This window comes from Augochlora pura, chromosome 1 (assembly GCF_028453695.1).
Source record: "Augochlora pura isolate Apur16 chromosome 1, APUR_v2.2.1, whole genome shotgun sequence".
NCBI classification, from domain to species: Eukaryota; Metazoa; Arthropoda; class Insecta; order Hymenoptera; family Halictidae; genus Augochlora; species Augochlora pura.
In genome coordinates this window covers 19,142,976-19,164,714 of record NC_135772.1, presented here as the reverse complement: position 1 = coordinate 19,164,714, position 21,739 = coordinate 19,142,976, and the positions used below count along the sequence as shown (strand labels likewise).

General features: G+C 39.1%; 1 protein-coding gene across 2 annotated transcripts in view; it reads right to left on the bottom strand.

The window, feature by feature from the left end:
• Window positions 1–1,110: 1,110 nt before the first annotated feature.
• The window catches only part of Gdap2 (ganglioside induced differentiation associated protein 2), a 73,819-nt gene continuing 53,190 nt past the window's right edge, over window positions 1,111–21,739 (bottom strand). For both annotated transcript variants that reach the window (XM_078182876.1, XM_078182884.1), the window contains exons 8-12: window positions 16,487–16,640; window positions 5,610–5,749; window positions 5,073–5,127; window positions 4,190–4,333; window positions 1,111–3,921 (exon numbers count right to left, since the gene is read on the bottom strand). In XM_078182876.1, coding sequence (XP_078039002.1) covers window positions 3,859–3,921; window positions 4,190–4,333; window positions 5,073–5,127; window positions 5,610–5,749; window positions 16,487–16,640 — 556 coding nt within the window. In that variant the 3' untranslated portion in view covers window positions 1,111–3,858. The remainder of the gene's footprint in view (window positions 3,922–4,189; window positions 4,334–5,072; window positions 5,128–5,609; window positions 5,750–16,486; window positions 16,641–21,739) is intronic.

Here is a 21,739-nt window from a genome sequence, read left to right as displayed (position 1 = left end):
TTTAATTGTATTATTAGACGTATAAAAATAGTTGGAGAACGTGTTTGAAAATTAATTGGTAATTTTATGCTTTATTAACGAGGACACGCCATGTTGTTTAAAGGAACTCGAACGCGCTCTGAAATTTGGAAAATACGATTTTGTGATAATAATCCGTGGACGATTTGTGATAGCAACGAAACTCTTATTACCAGACTGCGGACATTTATGCGTACTCTTATATTTTGCTAATCACTTCCTATCTAAAAAAAAAAAGTTGTTTCACACCGAGTAATTATTTTTTTACGGCGAGTATAGAATATTAATGCGATTAGTTTCCAGCGGTATGCGTGTGCCATGAACGAATAAACATCCGCAGTCTGTTTATTTATTATAAACGTAAGTAGTTTCTCTCGCGAAAATAGTATAATAAATATTATAATTATTTGGCGGCATATCGGTGACAAAAAGCTCGCAGAACTCGCGCAAACGTCGCTTAGGTTCGCGAACTAAGCTTTTCGTATTGTCGCAAAAACGATCGCAGGGATTCCGTCAGAATGCAGGTCCGTTTCTGAGATACGAATGACGGCGATGACGAGAGGATGCTTGGACGACGCAGTACGCGACAACATTTTCTATTCACTATAAACGATTGTCAGGGACGGACAGTGAGATCGTTTAAACGTAAAACGTAGATCGACGCGAGAACCGAGCCGGCTCGATCGATGGATCTTCGCCGAGCCGATCGTCTCGCGTTTCTGTTGATTCGAAGAGAACTGGGTTAAGTTTCGCGGAATTGACCCGTTAGGTGATCGAGGTTGGATCGTTTTGGCATAGTCATCGTGTGCGAACGAGATGATCTTGACATCGCAGATCACCGTAAAGCGTGCCGGACCAAGCAACAATTTTCAATTTTAAAATTTTTCAGAAACTGACTAAATATATCTGTTCACAGAATATACTAATTTTTACAGATATTTGGTTTTATATTTTAATATCAAGAGAAGCAAGGTACTAGTAAACAAAAGTATTATTTAAGAGTATATTATTCCTCAAACGTCACGTTCTTAACTAATTAATTCTAAAGGTAAATCGCGCAGACAAATAAAAATTAAATTAAAAAAAGTACAATCACTATAAATAGATCATTTTTAACAACAGTCCAGCACACTGTACAAATGAATCGACAATCCTCTCGCCGCACAAGATGCGTCGTTCGCAACACCATAAATGGAATCTCGGCGTGCGAAATATAGGGAAAGGCACAAAAAATCATCGGAGTTCGGATTCTCAATAATACATCAGTTCTACAATTTTTTATCTTCTTCTTGTTCCTGTTGTTGTTATTCGTTAATAAAAACACATTATTCTGGCATTATACAACATATCTCTATATATCTAGCGCAGCATCACCGAAAGCAATGATAAAAACGTAATAAAAAAAAAACAAAACGGTTGTTCGACGATCAAGCACATTACTATACAGAAACATAAGTAAATGGTCACACAAGATCACGTGATCTTCGTCCGAGGGTGTCAATTAACCCATTCCGTATTCCGTTCTCTCTAACCCTTTGGGGTCCAGATTACATTCGATTCCTCCGGCTATCGCGAATCGAAGAACAAAATATATTTATTTATATTTCTCCGTTGCTTATCACTTACACGTTTAATACTTTTAATGTTTAGTACGGTAATAATAATATATATATATATATATGTATATGTTCGCATGGTAAATCGACAACGGGACCGCGAAGGGTTAAAAAATCATCGAAGGCTCGTCGTACGGTAGAAATCGACGATATAATTTGATCGTCGTATGGTGTGGATACAGGTTATGTGGGGGCGTAAGATGTTTCGCGGGGGTGATGGAAACGATGCGAGCGCGAGAGAGAGTGAATGAATCAAAGAAACGGGCTAATCGACGCCGGTTAACACGTATGTATATTTTATATATATCAACTTTCTTTTTTTTCTCATATTCTCGAACGCTAAAAATGCTTAACAACGAGTATAACGATTTCTGTCACCCGAGATATACGCGTCTCCCCTATGTATAATACGTGCCGCGAGAAAGCTCTTAAGTTTATTGCTTCTTCTAATCTAGAATTGAACCGCGATTACGACCTCGGCGCTCGGCTATAACGTTTTACCCTCTTCGCGGTAATTGATTGGTCGGTGTCGACGAGGAATCGATGCCCTATCCTTGATGCTGTCGTTGTACCATTGAACAAATCAACCGATCAATATTAAACGTACTGGAAGGCGTTGGTAAAACAATGAATTGGAAATATATAATAGAGAATAATATATATATAGAATAACTCAGGATGCCGATACTGATATATAAAAATCGAGTAGAGACGCTGTTTACAGTATGCTTGAACTATAGCTCGATATTTAAAATATGGAAGAGAGAAATCCAAGATGGCAGTTTAGTCGGCTTAGCAGTTCAGAACGTTTCTGGAGGTTTTCTATTAAACAGTTTAGCTTTTCAACAACATTTTAAAACGCGAGGTTCTAATCAGTTCGATCGGTCGTAGTCGAGGTACAAGAGCCGCGTATCAATCGATCTCCGCGAGTCCGAATAAACGCAACGCGAAGCTAACATAACCTTGACATAACCTGACATAGTCGGCGAAAGCTTGTCCGAGCAACACCGATTCATCGTCGACGCCGGTAATCGCATCGAAATGTTTAAGTTCGCTAAATCACCGAAGCCGTAGCACCACGGAAGGAACCAGAGCTCTGTGCACGCTTCCGTTTTTTCGGTCGCAGCGCGCGCGCGCGCGCCCGCGCCATCGATCGCGCCGCGTCGCCGGTCACGACCGCGTCAACGTTACATAATAAAATACGATGTACAATGGAGTCGAACAGATGCTCTTTTTCGCTGTATAACGACGGATAAGAAAATAACAGAAAGCGTTCGACAGTTTAGCGTTTTTTTTTTTTTAAGCCGTCAGTTTCTCCGGTCTTCGTGGTTGCCGTCGCCCTTACCGCTACCACCCCGTTGTAACCGTCGGCCGATCGTCGTTCGTCCACCTCGCGGACGAACAGCGTATTATGTACAAAGACTCGGGGCACGACGCGCCCCGCGCGACGACAACACGACGACAATACTGATTATTGTTGGTTTGGCAGCCGGATAATTCGCCTCCGGCGAAATAACAATTCCTACGCGATCTTTTTCGATTACGTCGGACGCGTCTGATGCGTATACGCATTCTGTTCGTGTACGCGTGGATGTCCGCGCGCGTGTACAGTGTTAAGTGTTGTACAGTGTGTTGTGTATTGTATAATTTGTGTATTGTACTATATTGTGTATCGTACAACGATGTACATTGTACTATATCGTGTGTTGTTCTGTATGCGTGTTGTGTCGCGTCACGTGGGAGTTGTAAGCATTGATCGTTCAGCACCGAGACGTAGGACCGAATTGCTCAACGAAGATCTTGCTCTCTGCGACGCCGTCAGCGCTTCAGACACAGATAGATGGGGCAGTGGTTTCTTTGACCTTCAGCGATCACTTCGTCGAACGTCCGACAGCGACGAGACATCCTAATGGCGTTTCTTCCGTCTTCCTCCGGTTTGCGAGGCACTTCGTCGAAGCGACGGCATGGTATCCTCGGCGAGATTCGCGACGGAGACACCGGTGCTAGAACGGCAGCTCGTTCTTCCGTTGGATTGCTTGGCGGACCGGAAGTGTGTCCCCCGGGAGGGGCTCTTATAGCACGCGAGAATGCTTGCGGAAGCTGCGCACGATCATCAGTCGAGAAACATGCGCGAGTGTAATCGTGCTATCATTGCGTTGGACAGCCGGCCTGTCTTCCCTCTTTCCAGGTCTTCGCTGGATGGTGATCGAGCCCTGATCGAGAGTTACGTGGACGTTGACGGCGACGAGGGGATCTGCTCCGGTTGATAGTACCTCATGCCGTTTATCTGGAATCATTGAACACACTAGGATCAGTCGTTTATTCGATTTGATTCAATTTAGTTCAATTCGATTTAATTTAACCCTAGAACGACCCTTATCCATTTTTCCACGTAAGTATTAATATCGTAGGGTTGCCGACGACTCAAGACAAAATCTTAAAATATTATAAGATTTATAATATTTTTTAATATTAGAGGTAATATTCGAGTGAAGTATTAGAGAATTGTTTTATTCCAATATTATTTAAGGTGAAAGGGTTTCTGGATTCCTCACCGTCATGTCATATTCCGTGATATACGCCGGGATTTCCAGCTGTTCCGGCGACATCACCTCGTACAGATACTCCACGCCCGGTAAACTGTGGACCTTCTGCTTGATCGCAGGCGCCATGAACGTTGTGAACCACCACGTCACCATCTGAAACACGGCCAACGAACGGGAAAGATCAGAGACGGAAAAAATCGATCGGCACGATTCTTAGATATCGTATATATTTACAAATAATAATTTCTATTATTATCCAACAATAGTAAACAGTACAATAAATTCTCTTTAATCGTCCTTCGATTTATAAATAAAAATAAAAAATCTAGGAAGAGGAAACACGATCCCTCGAGCCTCCATACTTGTTTTTATAGTCGCCGGCTGTTAACAACTATAAAAACGAGTCACAAGGCTCGAACGATCATGTCTGCTTTTTTTAAATCGTCTATTTTTTTGTTGACAAACAAAGAAACAATTAGAGAGGATTTACCGTAACTTGGAAAGATTGACCGATCGATAACCGAAAGGAAGGTCACGCGAGTTTCGATGGAATTGCGCGCGATGATTGCGCGCCCGGTAGACAATATACGCGTGGGAAATGCGATCGAGGTGTTTAATTGAAATGCATCTGCGTCTTAACGTTCCATCTTATCGATAGTCCTATCGTGTCAAGTGACCAGGAAGTATCTTTTACGATGGACGATCATTTTCTGGATTCCGTTCCACGAGTGCTCGACCATTCAACGGGTTCACTTTGTTTCTAATTAGTTGTCGAAACCAGCTGATATTAAGATAAAATTTTATTTAACACACGTTAATACTATATAGCTTGGTATACTTAAAAATAATTAACTACGTTAAAATTTCTGATACAGCAATGTTTAATACTAACCTTGGTCCAGAAGGTCGGATGAACGATATAGAAGTGTTTGAGGTTCTTCTTATACCTGCAAGAAAATATATTAATTAATATAGTCAGTGTTCGAAGCTGCATGGATTAAAATTAATAATAAAAATATAAACATAATATTTTGGTAAAATGACAAAATATTCCTTGAATTCGGCGTGGTTTTGTCACGACGCCTAATTAAGAAACAATTCCGTTCGATGATTAATATTACGGGCTCCTACAATGTCAGTCGACGATACGAAATATCACGTGTTCTTGCATCAGATTTAAGCATCGGCAAGTAACGTGCTTCGGCGATCTCGGAATCGAATAATTAATTATAAGCCGACTAGATAAACACGCCTCTCTTATCGTGTAGCCTACGTCAAAGGAAATCACTTTATCAATTTTATTGTTAACACTGACTATTGTACAGAGAACAATAACCTGATCGCCAATGTTATCCCGCGTGTAGATCGAAATAAATTGTTCAGCTGATAAATAATCGATAGTGGGTTGAAATTAGTGAATTTTCATTACTTGTAAGGAAGCACGTTGTAAACCTCCCGCAACCAGTGTAAGCTGGGATAGTTGTTGCTAGTCGTTAACGTGTGGAAATAGGCGATAACGTAGTCGCCTTTGACAATCGGGTCTAGCAATTGTATGAGGTACAGCAGTGCCTGAAACAGAAACAGAAGCGTTCTCCACTATTATTCTATTTAGAGTAATAATTAAATAGCATCAAATTAAAATCAAATTATAATTGAATAGTAATGGAATAATAATTGTATAATGTAACAATAATTGTATAATGTAACAATAATTGGTTCATAACGGAATAATAATTGTCCGACTATCGATTTGCATTTCGTCCATTCATTTCTATTGCATAATGCATAAATCAACAATTACTGATTGTCATTCTGCTAAACACGCGACGACCGCGCCATTTATTTAAATTAATACCTTCATGCCTGATATTGAACGACTGACATCGCGTATGTGTACAACAAACACATCGTAGCTTTCCTGATCAAAACAATTCTACAGCAGCCGTCTGACCAGTGTCATTCCTATACCACTAGCCTGCTCGAATCTGTTTCCTTTGTCTGACCAGGGTGCGGTCCTATTCCACTTAGTCCGACTATCGACAATCTCCACTGAAACGATCTAACTAGCACGGGACATCTTTGCCATCCGTTCAAACAAAGTTTTTCCAACTCGAATTTAGCGAACATTAATCTCTAAATAGGAGCAATAATTAAATTTCAAATTTAATTATTTAATTTAAAATAAAGATATAAGCTTTATAATAGATATAAGCTTTATAATAGATATAAACTTTATAATAGATAATGCTTTATAGAAATACACGAGCATGATAATTTTTTTAAATGCTTGTCAAAGTATTGCTAAAATTTATAAAAAAAATTCTACCATTCGCTGCGCCGTGTGTTTGTTCACGGCCGTACGTGAAAACTGCTGTGGCTCGTAACTCGGCGAGCAAGCCCGCGCAGGGTGTCCATAACGCCGTATTAAAATACGCCCCCGGACAACCCTCCTGACGTCACAGCGCGAACGAAAGCAGACCGGCATAGAATGGGGTAGTAGGCAGCGGCTGGATGGTGAGGAGGGGGGATTGCGAATTTTCTGTTACTCGCCCCCACACACACACACACACGTACACCGCCCCGTCGAATCGATATCGTCGCGGTCGAGTGAAAAGAACGAACTATCCTTTCCCCTTCGCTTCAACTTTGGCTCCGTCTAGAGCCGGGTCGTTTCGCCAGCGCACCCTCGAAACTCACTCGCCCCCTCCCCCTCCCTCTACCCCGCGGCCCTGTCGCGCGGGGCCTACGACCTGATTCCGACCCACGATCTCCGCGCGACCTCTGACCTCCGTAGGGGGAGGGGGCGAGCACCCCCCGAGAACTAATTCCGGTAGTTACACCCCGCGATCGATTAAAACGGAGTAACGAGTGCGCCCCTAGCGCTGACATTAAATACACTTGTCTGCTCGCGAGCGTTCCCCGTTTCGCCGTGACGTCAACGTGTCCGATGGGACAAACGGGGGCGGGTGGAGGGAGGGGGTTGGCTGGACTCGTCGGCGGAGCAGCTGACGCATTGGACGCGGCGCGATCGGGAGGCTTTGGACCGGACGCCAAAACACAATTTCGAAAGAGGAATAAGGTATAGTTTGTGCTGCGCTGGAAAGCGTGCTGGCACGGCCCGGCTTTTTCGTTACGATGCAAATTCGAGCGTATTTATACAATCCCTGCAAAAACGTCGAGGCTCGGGAGAGTAGAGAGAATTTTCTTGACTTCGATGCACGTCGTTGTGTTAGTTTTATTTTATTTGGAGCATAAATTGTGGATTTAGGGGTTAGTTTCGAAATTAGCGATTTAGGGTAGTGAGGTTGCTTGACCAAGTGCTGTGTTTTTGTTTTTAATATTAGTATGATATATCAATTTTTTAACCGTTGCTAGAATTTTATTATTTGGAGCTATTTTTATCTAGAATTTTAGAAATTGATTTCTGCAATTTTCCTTTAATTATTCTTTCCTCCATACCGTCTCGATAATGCGACGTCTACTACGTCACAAAGACTATTATAACCACTCTAATCGCTCTCGTATTTTTACTACAATTCTTTTCTCTATTATAACAATAATCATAATAATCTATTAACCAATTAACAACGATTTCTGCGATCTTCTCTTATCTATATTTCTTACCAAAGGAATTCAATTATTCTCCCCACCATATCGTCTCGATAACATCGACGTAGTAGCAAGACAAAGAGTACTATAAACACTCTAATCCCTCGACAATGAATAGTAATCGACTGACACGTACCGTAACACAGTGTTTGCATTGAAACACCGTCGCGTCATCGCGCACCAGATAAAACCGTGCCAGATGATTTCGGCTCTCGTTTCGGTAACAATAAATTTTCTTTTATCGGTCCCCTCGTACGAGCAATGACGCGACGGTCGACCGTAGCAAGAAAGTCGCACGTGAAACTGGAGTACGCGGAACGTGAAATATAGAGGCATATGAATACGAAGCATATATGTATGCATGTATGTGCGCACGTATGTATTTTATGCATGTATGCGCGTAATATGAAAATTCAACATTGGCCAGCGATAAACGTATACAGAATTTATTGCCAACCCAGATCGGCACAGCAAACAAACCGCGGACAAAGTTCGGCTGAACAAAATGTCGCCGTAGACGTTCGCTACATGTGCAGTCGATATAATAACAAATATCATGCGCGATGCTGTATTTGAAAAATCCGCGCAGCGACGGCAAATATTTGCTGCGCTCGAGTTACAGTAAACTGTAACAAGTGGTCCGCCAACATTTGCTTATTCTCTTGTATTATATATCGGGTGCCTTATTATATTTTTTTTTATCATTATATCGTACTATATTATTTAAGTATTTTATGTACCATATAAGTATTTATTATATTTATATAAGTATTTCTTATGTACTATATTATACTATATTATTGTCTTAAGACTGAAATATAATTTTACTATATTTTTCTTTTTACTTCCAGTAATTTTTGTGGCATAGCTGAGTGTGGATTATTTTGTATACTGTACAGTAACGACACTCAAGTCATCGATAAAGTTCGAGCGAGATAAGTTGTTTCACTGACTCAGAATAACTCGAAACAAGTGACTAAGAATGTGACAGTCGTATGTTGGTTTCATAGATATGTATAGCATATGTCTCATACAAAGTTGCCTCGTAATGATCGTATACAGTTCTAAGAGCTCTGCGTTCTGTCGAGAACTCGATTATTGTGTTTGTAAACAAGGAACTCTAGTGACTGAAAATATATCATTATGTGGCTATGGTATCTCAAAATATATCAGTTATTATCAATATATTATATTGCCTTATACAATTTTTTGCAGTTCCAAAAATTCTGTGTTTGTAAACAAGGAACTCAAGTTACAACAAATAGTGTTGTCAGTATTGGTGTCAAGTCGAAACAATGAATGTTGAAATTTTCAACAGCAATAATAGACAGCAACCCAGTTACACATAATATTTGATAAGCTGCTAGAGACGACTAGCAGCGACTGTACCTCTCTCTCTCAGAGCAAAACGGAAGTGCAGCGTTGCAACGCGTTAACGAGGTTCATTTGCATTCGCGGTTTCACACGTGCGTTTATATTTTACGTCATTTATATCGCCAGCGTTCCTTATTCGTTTCCGGCCGGAACAGCGGCGAACGAAAATAAATGTTTATACGCGGACTTCGGAGAAGCCGAGCGCGTATTTGTGGACAATTTCTACTGTGTTGTTGCTTGAAAATTGTTCTGCAGATTTAAATATAACTCCCGCGAAAATAATTCCGCTAAATATAAGTGTCGCGAAAATAATTCTGCAGATTTAAATATAAACACCATGATTCTACGTCTTATTTATTTCTAAAGCTGAGAAGTTTTAATAACTTTTTAAAAAATTTTCTTTGCTCTTTTTATTAATGATGGCAGAATTGTTGTGTTAAGGTTGACAGTTTTGATTAGACTCCGTTGACTAAATTAAAAGCTTAAACTAATTACAGTACAGTTAGCATGAGATGGTAATAAAATGATTAGCATAGTGAATAATAAATAGTAAATAATGAATAACGTATTTATAGTAATGATGACGTATTAGTGACATTGACATTGACGTGACAGTCGACGTTCTCTAACAACAATTCTTTGAATCTAAACTTTGTTGGTACACAAATTATTTTCGAACATTATCGAACAATTCTAACTAAAATTAATTTCTTTACTATATCAAAATTATTTTACTGTATATTAAAAGAAGTCCTCCCGTATTCTCTTCATTTACACAAAATTCTCCAATAAAAATTGCAATTATATAAATACACTCTTACTATCTCCCAAACATTGTCCAAGCATTCATTGTACCAAACAAATAAAGAAAAGGAACCCGCGACAGGGTACACAACGCGATGTTCACCGCGAAGTGAATCGTCGTCGTTCTCCGGGATGACCCAATACCTTACGCAAACCCGCGATATCGCGATCATCGTTTGTGCAACGCCGGTAGCCCGATGCGCTAAGGAAAACAATGAGTTTATTTTTTTTTTTCTCTCCGCTTCCGATTACTTCCAGGAATATCTGATCTCGCGCGCAGCGACGACCTCAAGAGTTAACGACTCGAATTCGCGACGATTGTTCGCCGCGCGGATATAATTCGGCATCCGGAGAGAGAAAGAGAGAGAGAGAGAGAGAGAGCGGCGCTGATAAGGCCATTCATTCGATCGGAAAGTCGGGCGTCGTCGGCGCGAAATTTATTTAACTCGAGCATTGTAGGCGCGGAAAGAATAGGCTCGTGATTGAACCACGTCGACGGAGAGAAAAAAAAATATATAGAGCGCGGGTTGCTTGAAACGTCGACGGTGACTCACGCTGATTTCGTTGCCCCGATTAAGAACTATGCTAATATTAAGCCGTTTCTGATTCAACATTTCGCCGGCCGTGACGTAATAATGCTAATATCGAGCCGAGCGATGCGTATCGGTTCCTGGAACATTTTTCTATTGCCTGTAATAGGAACGTGGCAAAATTACGTCGAATATGAAACGCGATTAACAATTGTCCTATTTTTAGTGCATTACACTTGTTTAAAGAATATAAGGAATTTTTAGTGATAAAGACAGATTTCGCGTGAGTTATAAATAAATATATAAATAAATATCAGAATATAAGAGAATTACCTTGTCGCGAATTAATTTATTTCCAAAGCGAATTACCAAGTCGCGAATACAAAGTCGTTGAATAAATAAAGGAGAAATTTTTCTGTCAATGGAAATTATTTTATTAAAAAGCAAATGGAACTCGCTTTGGTAGTAAATTATTTCCAAGTATAATTTTAACCTAATTCAATTGATAAATATAATTTTAGTACAGCTTTTGCGTAAAGTTGTTTCAAACAATTATTTCCTATTTAAAGAAGAAATATTCTTTATTTTTTTTTTAAAAGCTCGACGCTCTACGAAACGCAATTAAATATCGATGACACTGGGATGACACCGTGTTAAGATCACTCGACGCTCCCAGCTATCCGTATAGCGACCCTGGGAACTCATCGCCCCGGTGTCGCTTAATTAACGAGCTATCCGACGCGAAGTGGTTCACGGTGAATAGTTCAGAGGTTTAATCGACGCGCGCGCGTTCTTCCGAAAACTCGTCCCCGTAAATAATAGAACGCGATTGGTGGTGCGGCGACGTATATATTTTCGGCTCACTCTCTCTCTCTCTCTCTCTCTCTCTCTCTCTCTCTCTCTCTGTCTCTCCTACACATACACGACGCGCTCGTAATTTTTATACGGTTTCAAGGCTGCGTAAAATTAGCATGTCGAGGAAATACGCGGCAGATCAGAGGCTCATTTGGAATTCGTTGCACCTTGCAGCGCGGCGCGCATCGATGCGCTCGATGACATTGATCGCGAGCGATGGATCGGAGTAATTGTTCTAAGGATTTAAGCGAAGAAAATTGATGTTTTTACTTTGATAATTGGAGGGATTATTTTGAAAAAATCGAAAAGAATGGGAGCGCAAATTTTTAGGTTCTATTATAGTTGAAATCATATTTTTTTGATCGGTTGGGTATTTTGTTTATAAAATTGTGTTCTGTGGTTTTTAATACTTTCTTTAGTTTTTAATTTTTTTTGTATTTTTTAATTCATTCTGTAGTTTAATTCTTTCCGAATTTTAATTCTTTCTGTAGTTTTTAATTTCTTCTGTAATTTTTAATACTTTCTCTAGTTTTTAATTCTTTCCGTAGTTTAACCCTTTCTATAATAATTATTTCTGCAATACTGCACTTATATATTCTTCAATAACAATTCTTTATGCAATAATAAAATATTCTCAGTTTAGCCATTTCTTTAAATATTCTCAAATCATATTTTTTAAAATACTTCTCAATATTGCTATCATGAATTTTTATTTTTAATTTTCATATAATTGTTCCAAAGGAAAAAACACCCTGAATTATGCAAAGAGTCAATTTTTGCGTAAAGTCCACCGAGCTTCAATCATCGATGTCCTCGACTGGCAACGCGTGTTAAATAAAAAAGTCTACTTGTTACATTGCTTCTACTTCTTTTAGATGCGCGATACGACTTTGGAAGTGTTGCACCGTAAAGTCGCGTCAGGCTAGGTGCGTATATTTTATGTCTGTTTGGTTGATCAAACTCCGGCACATATTTTGTTATGTAGATAGCGAAACCTGATAAAGTCGTCGAGGTCGCGAACGCATGTCAGACCTGTCGAATGGCATCGGAGCTGAAACACTCGTTGCATCGGGCAATGCAAAACAGTAATTGTCAATGTTGTTGTTTGTTTCTCGACAGTATAATGATTCAGTTATGATTTTTAATATAATCTGAAAAATAGGTAAAACGATACAGAATAAAAATAATTTTTTAGGTTAGCTAAAAGATTTCTGTTCAATTATAGCTTTTATTAAAATACGAAGATGAATTGTATTAAATATTTATAATAAAAAAAAAACGTCTAATTAGACCGTCCGAATATATTTTCCATGCGGTTGTAAGACGTCAACCCCTTGACATCGGAGCAACGATTCGATAAATGCTCTCCGGCGCCGTTAAAAGGGTCGAACACGCCCTTTCGCCGCTTCCCCCGTCACCGATAAACGTGTGACCTGAAATTGTGAGAGCGAGGTCGAAGGAGAATGATCGAATGCGTCCTTGAATCTCAGACAGCGACCCACTTTTCGTCTAAGAAGTTCATCAAGACCTTTCACAACGTTCTCTCTCTCTCTCTCTCTCTCTCTCCCTCCCCATATCTCAATTATTCACCGTCTTGGATAAAAACCCTTTCGCAAACATTTTTTATACAACAACATTTTTTTCAACAACAAAAATATCAAGCGAAGGAATCGACGATCGATGGCAGACCATCTAGATCGACGATTACCGTCGAGCGAAGGGGATGATCGGGTGGGGGCGAGGTCTAGCTTTTCTACTCGGACAACGGGGTTAGCTATTTCCGGCGTCCGCGTACGCCGCGGCTCTTCTTCGAGGAAACAAAAGGGCGCGGGAGGGCGCGCCTAAACGCAAATCTCTTTCTCCAGGGCGAAGCCGGCCGCTCCGCGCGCGCGACAACGCCGCGCGCCTTCGGCACGGGGAGTTGTTCCGTTGGTCGGTCTATTTCTGGACGTGTAAATATCGATTCGCCACGGTGCGACACCGGCACCGCGCGAAGGGAACAGGAGCAAAGAAACGGCCAAGATGATTCCGATACCGTCGCGCTGAGATAACGCGGTCCGCGTCTTCGCCTTCGACTGACAAGAATTTTTCGTTGCGATAACGAGTGATTTTCACTGGAGAATAATTTATACAATTGAGACGTTATTTGTTAACTAATATTATCGTGATATTATATTATTATTATTATTAATATTATTCCGCTTCCCTGCCCCCCCCCCCAAAAAAAATGATTATTATTATTATTATTCCGTTTTACTGCCCAAAAAAAATTATTATTATTATTACTATTACCGAATTGGAGAGCATCCTCTTTAACAGCCTCATATCCTCTCCTAAACGCAGACGATAAAAGACAATAAAATGCAATGGAATACCGCGATAAAAGTAACGGGATGTAATTTTACAACATAGCGGGAAACGACGTTTGAACTTTCGCTGTTCAACTTTCAACTTTCAGCTCACCCCCGGTGGTAAACGTCGAGGGAGAGAGAGAGAGGCAGAGCGTTAGTGATGCAAGATGATCATTTAACGGGCCCGGCCACGCCAATATGCCATTGTATGGTCAAATGATCAAGTGGCAATCGCTGTACACGACAGGCTACCGAATAAACACCACGGCGTACAAACATACCGATCGATCGAATGAATAATTCGACGCGCCCGTGGTCTATCCCCCCGGTACGGTATTAAATTTCGCTTCGATACCCCAACGATATATATGTATGTATAAGTTGCGCGTTATTTCCTCCGATTCATCTCGCGCCGGTGTACGATTTCTGCTCGAATTAAATGAAAATCGTCCGGGCGAAATCGGACCGTGCTTGAATTTTTCGATAAATGGAAAATTGGAAATGGCCGTCGAAATAGTGTCGTTTTAATTGGGAGAGTGTTTCGAGGTTTAGTCAATTTTTTATTTTTATAGTGAAGCGTGTGGTATATAATAATAATAATAATAATAATAATAATAATAATGATACTATAGTACTGGTATTAATAATAATAGTACTACACTATTGGTGTTAATAATAATAGTATTACACTACTAGTATTAATAATATTAACAATTCTACGCTACTAGTATTAATAATAATAATTCTACAAGCTTACTAAACATTATTTGTTTACCACATACGAACTGGAATTATTAACCGGAATAGTTCAATTCAGTTTAATGATTCGCAATTTACGTAACCGAGAAAAAAGTCGTACGATACAATCGCAGTAATTGCATATCCTTTTTACTATAAGAATTAGAGGAACGTGAAAAAAGGAAGATAAAAAGAGGAACGATATTGCAGAAAATACTATCGCGAGAAATAAAAATTTATTGCGTTGTCTAGAAGAAACGCGAGTGAATAAACGATTTCTTTCCTTAACGCTTTATCGACTGGTAGACTATTAATCGACTTTTTATAGGTTAGGATACAATACTTAAAGTAAAAGTAAAATAAATTAAGTAGTTCAAAAGAGGATTGTTTAATGCTAACTTTCTGAGGATATAAAAATGTTTATGGTTGAATAACCGTTCGATAAAGTGTTAATAAAATAATAATAAATCGACGTGAAATATTTCAAGCGAGAAGCTATGCGAAAATAAATCCATTCTTAGCATAGTTATAAATTAATTAGTATAGCTTAACAGTGTTTCAGGTTCCGTAGTTTTAGTATTAAAAAATAATTAATAAAAAACTGATAGGAGCTAGCTATAGGTAAACAAATCAGCTGGGCAGATTTTCCGGGCGTTCGAAAGAGGGGGAAAGAGTTAAGGAACCCGCGATCCGGTTAAATATTTAGCGAGGTTTCGTTCCGTCTAAATTACTCGGGATTGCGCAATAAGCCGATTGATAAAGATGATTCGTCGTCGGCGCCCCCGTGCCGATTATATCCGGCGGATATAGGCGACGTTTAGAGGCCAGGAGAGAAAGAGAGAAAGAGAGAGAGAAAGGGACGGTCAATTTCGTTCCAGAAAACCGAGCCAATTTCCTTCTCCGCCATCGGAGAGCTATGCTAAATGGATCGATCAGCTTGTAAAGAACTGTTAAACACGCTAGCCCATAATAAAAGAGCCGAGCACGCTCGGTCGAGCCCGCGGAACGCGCGTATCGATTTTGACCTGCCTCTCTCGGCTCACGCCACGGACCTCTGCACGCTGTCTTTTTATTCGCCTCTTCTTTCCCGTCTATTTACCACATGTTGACAATGTGTCACGTAATTTCGTTTCGATCGGGGCAAAGGTGAGAGAGAGAGGGAGAGAGAGGGAGAGAGAGCGCCTGTCTCGCGAGACCTAGTGCGAATATCGACGCGCTTCTACACGGGTTTATTTGCGGCGATCATTTTTGCGCAGTAGGAAGACGATCAAGGACGTCTCTTCGGGTGCGTCTCAGATTTACGAATAAAAATTCCTTTTGGAACAATAATTGTTAACCTTTATGCACAGGGTGGACTAATATTTGTCGACCAATTAAGCAGAAGGCGATTCTATATGAAAATGTAGGAAATTTTGGTAGAATAGTTTTAGTTAATTTTAGTAATATTTTATATATTTATATTTTTTTCAGTAATTCTCTGATTAATACTTTTTATTTTATATTTATGTTTTCTTTTTTCCTGGCATCTTATGAAGGTTCTAGTTTCTTTTCGGGGCTTTTCGATTGTATTCTTGGCTAATGATCATCTTAACCAAGGTCAAGCTCTAATTAAAAAAGAAAGGAACGTATGCAACACTTGTGCTTTTGCTAACGATCGCAATTAATAAGAGAAGCCGAATTATTTTGGACACGACGAAATTGCAACATTTTTACCGCGGACCAAATGAACTATATTCTATGCTACGATCTTTTGTATATTTTCATAAAGAACAATATATAATAAAATATAAAAATAAAAAATATAATTATATATATATAATGTATAATAACCTCAAAATAGAGTAATAGAAATAAAATCAAAAATTCCAAATAAAATAATAGTATACATAAATAATAGCAACAATAGTAAGCGAATCGTCTCTCATCCCAGACTCATAGTCTTCTAATAAATGGTGCAACATTATTGGAGCAATTCAGTAAGGAATTCCAGGAGATAAATTTACAACCGTAGCTCTACTTTGTAGCACTGTAAATCCTAGTCTTACCTTGTCCAGATTGATCTTAGTGGCGGGGAACCATTTGCCGACGAACACGACGACTGGTCGGCCCTGACGATCGACACCGCTTTGGTAGAGGCAACCGATCCCGGAAACTTCCGTCAGATCCTCCGTCTTCGCCCTTCTGAGAAGCCTTTCGTACCTGAAACACACGGATCCATTGGTTAAGCCGAATTGATCCTCCGATTTCAAAGCAAGATATCCCTGCGATGCTCAAATATTCTGCAAAATGATTTCATCGAAGCGTCGCTTATCGTATTTCCTTATTCTGTATGATATTGGTTGCAGAGATTGTAGTAAATTTTATTGGCTAAGATTTAAAGAGCGTCATAAGGTGAAAAAACCTTAGTATAATTATTATATTATATATGAAAATTACTGAAAAACCTATCGCTGAATTTATAATTATTGAAACACCTACTTAACTGAATTAATAATTACTGAAATAACTACCTAACTAAATTAATAATTACTGAAATAACCTATCGCTGAATTTATAATTATTGAAACAACTACTTAACTGAATTAATAATTACTGAAATACCTACCTAACTAAATTAATAATTACTGAAACACCTACCTAAATAAATCAATAATTACTGAAACACCTAATTAAATTCATAATTATCGACAAGTTGTATTTTTCGCCAAAAAGCTTGCAATAATTAGCAATGACGCGTCGTCGTCGAATTGTTCGTCACAGGAGAATCGTGAAAGTAAGTTGCAACGCAAATTGCGTTGTCACGAATTTCCGAAGGCAGTCAAACAATTCTAATCTAACTGAATTGCAAATCGTGGCACAATAAATGATATAGCAAACGCGATGCAACGAGCTCTTCAAGACGCGACCGATAATTTCTACTTCGAAGATGCGCATTTGTTTTTTCGGCTACGATGTATACACATCATAAATATTAATATAATATTTTATTAATATTAATATAAAATATAATATTAATATTAATATAAAATATTTAAAATACAATTGGCACCGAATATTTTAACAATCCTCGACTGTAAAATATACTTCGATTAATTTCGTCGGATTGAATTCAATCGATTCCATCTTCTATCGAGCAAACGATCCGGCGAAGTAGAATAGGACAGCCCGAGGCCGGACTAAGACGAATTACATCTCCAATCTCTCTAACTAGAAACCACATGGACTCTTCAAGGACAGCGTATCGTTTTCATTTCGTTTATTTCAACCGGAAGTCAAGGACGCGGTTAAAGGAGCTGAATGGAATCGTTCCAGCCGCAACACGGCGGCGAAAGTCTATTTTTTGCGACTCTTATCGGGATGATGTAAGAGAATTAAGCATACAGCGTTCCAAGAGAGAAAGAGATAGAGAGAGAGAGAGGGAAACTACCGGCGATGAATTATTTGGCTTCGTTAAACGTCGCCCGGGTCCCCGGCGAAAATCAGAATGGAGCTCGCCTCGAGATTGAGGTACACACCGGTGTTTGTTCGTTCTCAAACGAACGGCGCGAAGGTTACGATTCAACTCTTTGGGGCACGGCGGGATTAAAAATGTCCCACCTTTCTCATATACGATAAATGCTTGGCGGGACATTTTTAATTCCATCGTGCCCCGCAGAGTTAAATCGTAATAAATTAAATCGTTATAAGTCTAACTCTATAACAACAAATTCAATTGATTTATCATTTGTCTATGTTTTTATACGCTTTCAAGAAAAAAAGGTACCAATTTGTCTATGTTTAATTGGTCTATGTTTATTGTCTATGTTTAATTATTATTTGTCTATGTTTTTATACGCTTTCAAGAGAAAGATACCAATTTTGTTTAATTCAAAACGCGAGAAAATTTTACGAACGAACAAATCTTAACGACAAAATTTCTGCGTTATATGGATCTATTTATTTCCGGAAATGTTGCGCCTCGAAGAGTTAAAAGTCCGTATCAAATGATAGGAGGCCGAGCCGCCGAACGGCGCCGCATATTTTAAAGAAAAACATCCTATTAGCCTTGGCTTATTGGATTTTTGCGAACACCGGAACACCGGTGTCGATGTAGAATGGGATTGTTCGTGTCGGAGACGGAAAGGTTACGGCGTAAAACTTTAATTTAATGATGGAACGGCTGCGATAGATTTTCAAGAGAAATCATTTCCTCTGTCGTTTCTTTTTCTTCTTTTTCTTCCTTTTTTCGTCGCATGTCGTACAGTGGAGAGGGGGGGAACGAGCATGAATTGTAATTAAATAAGACGATAGCTGTGATAAAGCGATGAATAATACTGCTAATGTTTGACTAGCATCGCCTTGAATTTCTCGAACGTTGTCGGAGATAGGGAACGGCTTTGTAGATAAGGCGATAGTAGTAAAAATCTGGGAAACAAAGGAGCGCCATTGAGTTTAGAAATCTATGTCATATATATATATATTTTTATCAGCGTTCAGAACTGTTTGATATTATTATTGAGTATTACTATATTAAGTATAATATAATGTAAGGCAAGGTAAGGTAAGGTAATGTAATGTAATGCAATGTAATGCAATGTAATGTGTTGTAATGCAATGTAATGCAATGTAATGCAATGTAATGTAATGTAATGCAATGTAATGCAATATAATGCAATATAATGTAATGTAATGCAATGCAATGTAATGTAATGTAATGTAATGCAATGTAACGTAACGTAACGTAATGTAATGTAAAATAATAGAATATATTAAGCACAATTTACATAATTAATTTCGTAAAGCACTCACTGAATGAGACAGCCAGATCGGTGTTAACACGTTTAACGAGAGATATCATGAAGCTAGAATACTTAAACCTCGCGACCGATAGAATTTCACGTAGAATATGACTCCAGGTGTCGGACCAAGATAAAGTTACATCCCGGTATTAGTCACCTGTCGCCCCCGTGTTGTTTTGTAACGGTTATATCACGGCACGCACTTTCCTCGCGGTGCAAAAGTATCTCGGTTTTCCGGCCTCTCAATATTAGAATTAACCCTTTGCATTCAAATGGCGACTCTGCGACGCTATTAAAATTATCGTAACACGTTTAAAAATTACTTTTATAAATATTGAAAAAGCTTAGATTCAATAAATTGTTATACCAGTCCAAGACTCAATTTCATAAAATAAAATTTGTTATAAAATTTTGTTAAGATGAAGGTACTATCAATAGAAAAATTATTTTAGATTTTTAATTTAAATAGCTCCTAGTGCAAAGGGTTAAATGATATGCAAACACGTAGCACATTTAATTAGCTTAATCTAAGGCATTTTGAACGTCAATAATTTTCCTGTGCAAGTTGAATTGCAATGAAATCTGGCGCTGTAATTTAATGCCTGTTCTATTATACGAACACTCGTGCCGCTCTGCTATATTCCAGATAATTGAGGTTCCGCCGGCACCGTCAAATTGCGAATGCTAAATCAGCACATTCCTGGAGTTCGGTCACTCCATGGTCTAACAGCGCTCCGCTGTTGACCAGAGGAACGAACTCCTTGGTAAACTGCAAATAACGCGGCATAAGCGGTTCCGCGCGCGGAGACGGTGTAAAATCACCGTTCTGGTAGGTCGAATCGCGCTTCTCGATTTCCATGGAAATTCTACGCCATGGAATTTCCACGTCATGGAAATTTCACACCATGGAAATTCCACCCCATAGAAATTGTACGCCATGGCAATTCCACCCCATGGAAATTGTACGCCATGGCAATTCCACCCCATGGAAATTCTACGCCATGGCAATTCCACCCCATGGAAATTTCACCCCATAGAAATTCCATGCCGTGGATATTCCACCCCATGGAAATTCCACCCCATGGATATTCCAACCCATGGATATTCCACCCCATGGAAATTCCACCCCATGGATATTCCAACCCATGGAAATTTCACCCCATGGATATTCCACGCCACGGAAATTCCACCCCATGGCAATTCCACCCCATGGATATTCCACCCCATGGAAATTCCACGCCATGGAAATTCCACGCGGCCGGCTGTTCGCAAACTAATGTCATTAATCCACGACGGCGGCCGCGATTGATCATTGAAAAGGAAATTTTCCTTTGCCCGTTGAAAACAAGTTCGCCACGGTATCGACTTCCCGTCGCATTTTCAACTTTTCCGGCCCGCACGCGCTCGAACTTCCCTCAAGGCCGCGAACGCAAACTGCACGCGAGCTTATTTATTTTCCCATCAGTGCTATCACTGACGCCGCGACTCGTTTTCATCATTGCGACAGTCGTTCTCTTTGAATGTTTGTACAACGACTCTAAAAAGTATTCGGAGAGTAGTGTTACTTTGACGTTGACTGTGTCATTTAATTAGATAACTGTACATTGAGAGAAGAAAATTCCTTTATGGTATGTTCAAGTAAATATATGTAAATGTTAAAATATAATTTTTGATTTACTATCTACAGTGTTGAATGTTTCAAAAATAAATATTTTAACAATTTTTGTTACTAGTTTTGATTATAGTAATAATACTAATTATAGTAATATAATTTGTTATCTTAATCTGTCAATGCATCTAAAAATTTCCTAAAATTACAATTCGCGAAATTTGTTTTTCCCGACTTCTAAACAATTCTCACAAAATACAAACTTGCCAACACTGTCGCAAAAACCGTACGAAATATGAACCAAGTTTTGGCAGCGGCACTGTAAACGAAAGGGGTGGGAAGAAATGAATGAAATAGATTCTCGTGGACAATAAATTTACCGCGCACAAATTCAACGTAGAATAAATTGTTCAGAAGCTATATCTACCACCGTTCGAAGTAAATTAATTATAGAGATTGTATTTTTATAAATTGTATTTTTTCAAAGTTTGTTTCGCACATTTGCAGATAGAACGATAAAAATCTTCGCTTAATTGAACTTTCTATGATATTACAAGCTTTCAAGTAAATTAGTTTCTACGATTGCGTGTTGCACATTCTAATCGAAGCATCTATTACAAAATTCTGGGCGTGTATGAACTATTTTTATCTGCTCCCGCGGAGAAACGATAGTGTGCGTGAGTGTTTACGCGCTTATTTATACGTATTAAATAGAGTGAGACCTTGCGTTTATAGATCGGCATTATTTAAATATTAAATATTATACACAATCCTCTGCATACCTAATTTCTGTGATTACCATAATCCACGCGTTGAATGTACGTTCTTTCTTAGCGACATTTTCTAATAATGTGGATAATTGATTTTGAAAATATTTTAGGTGAATTTTCAGTGAAAATTAATCTGTTTTA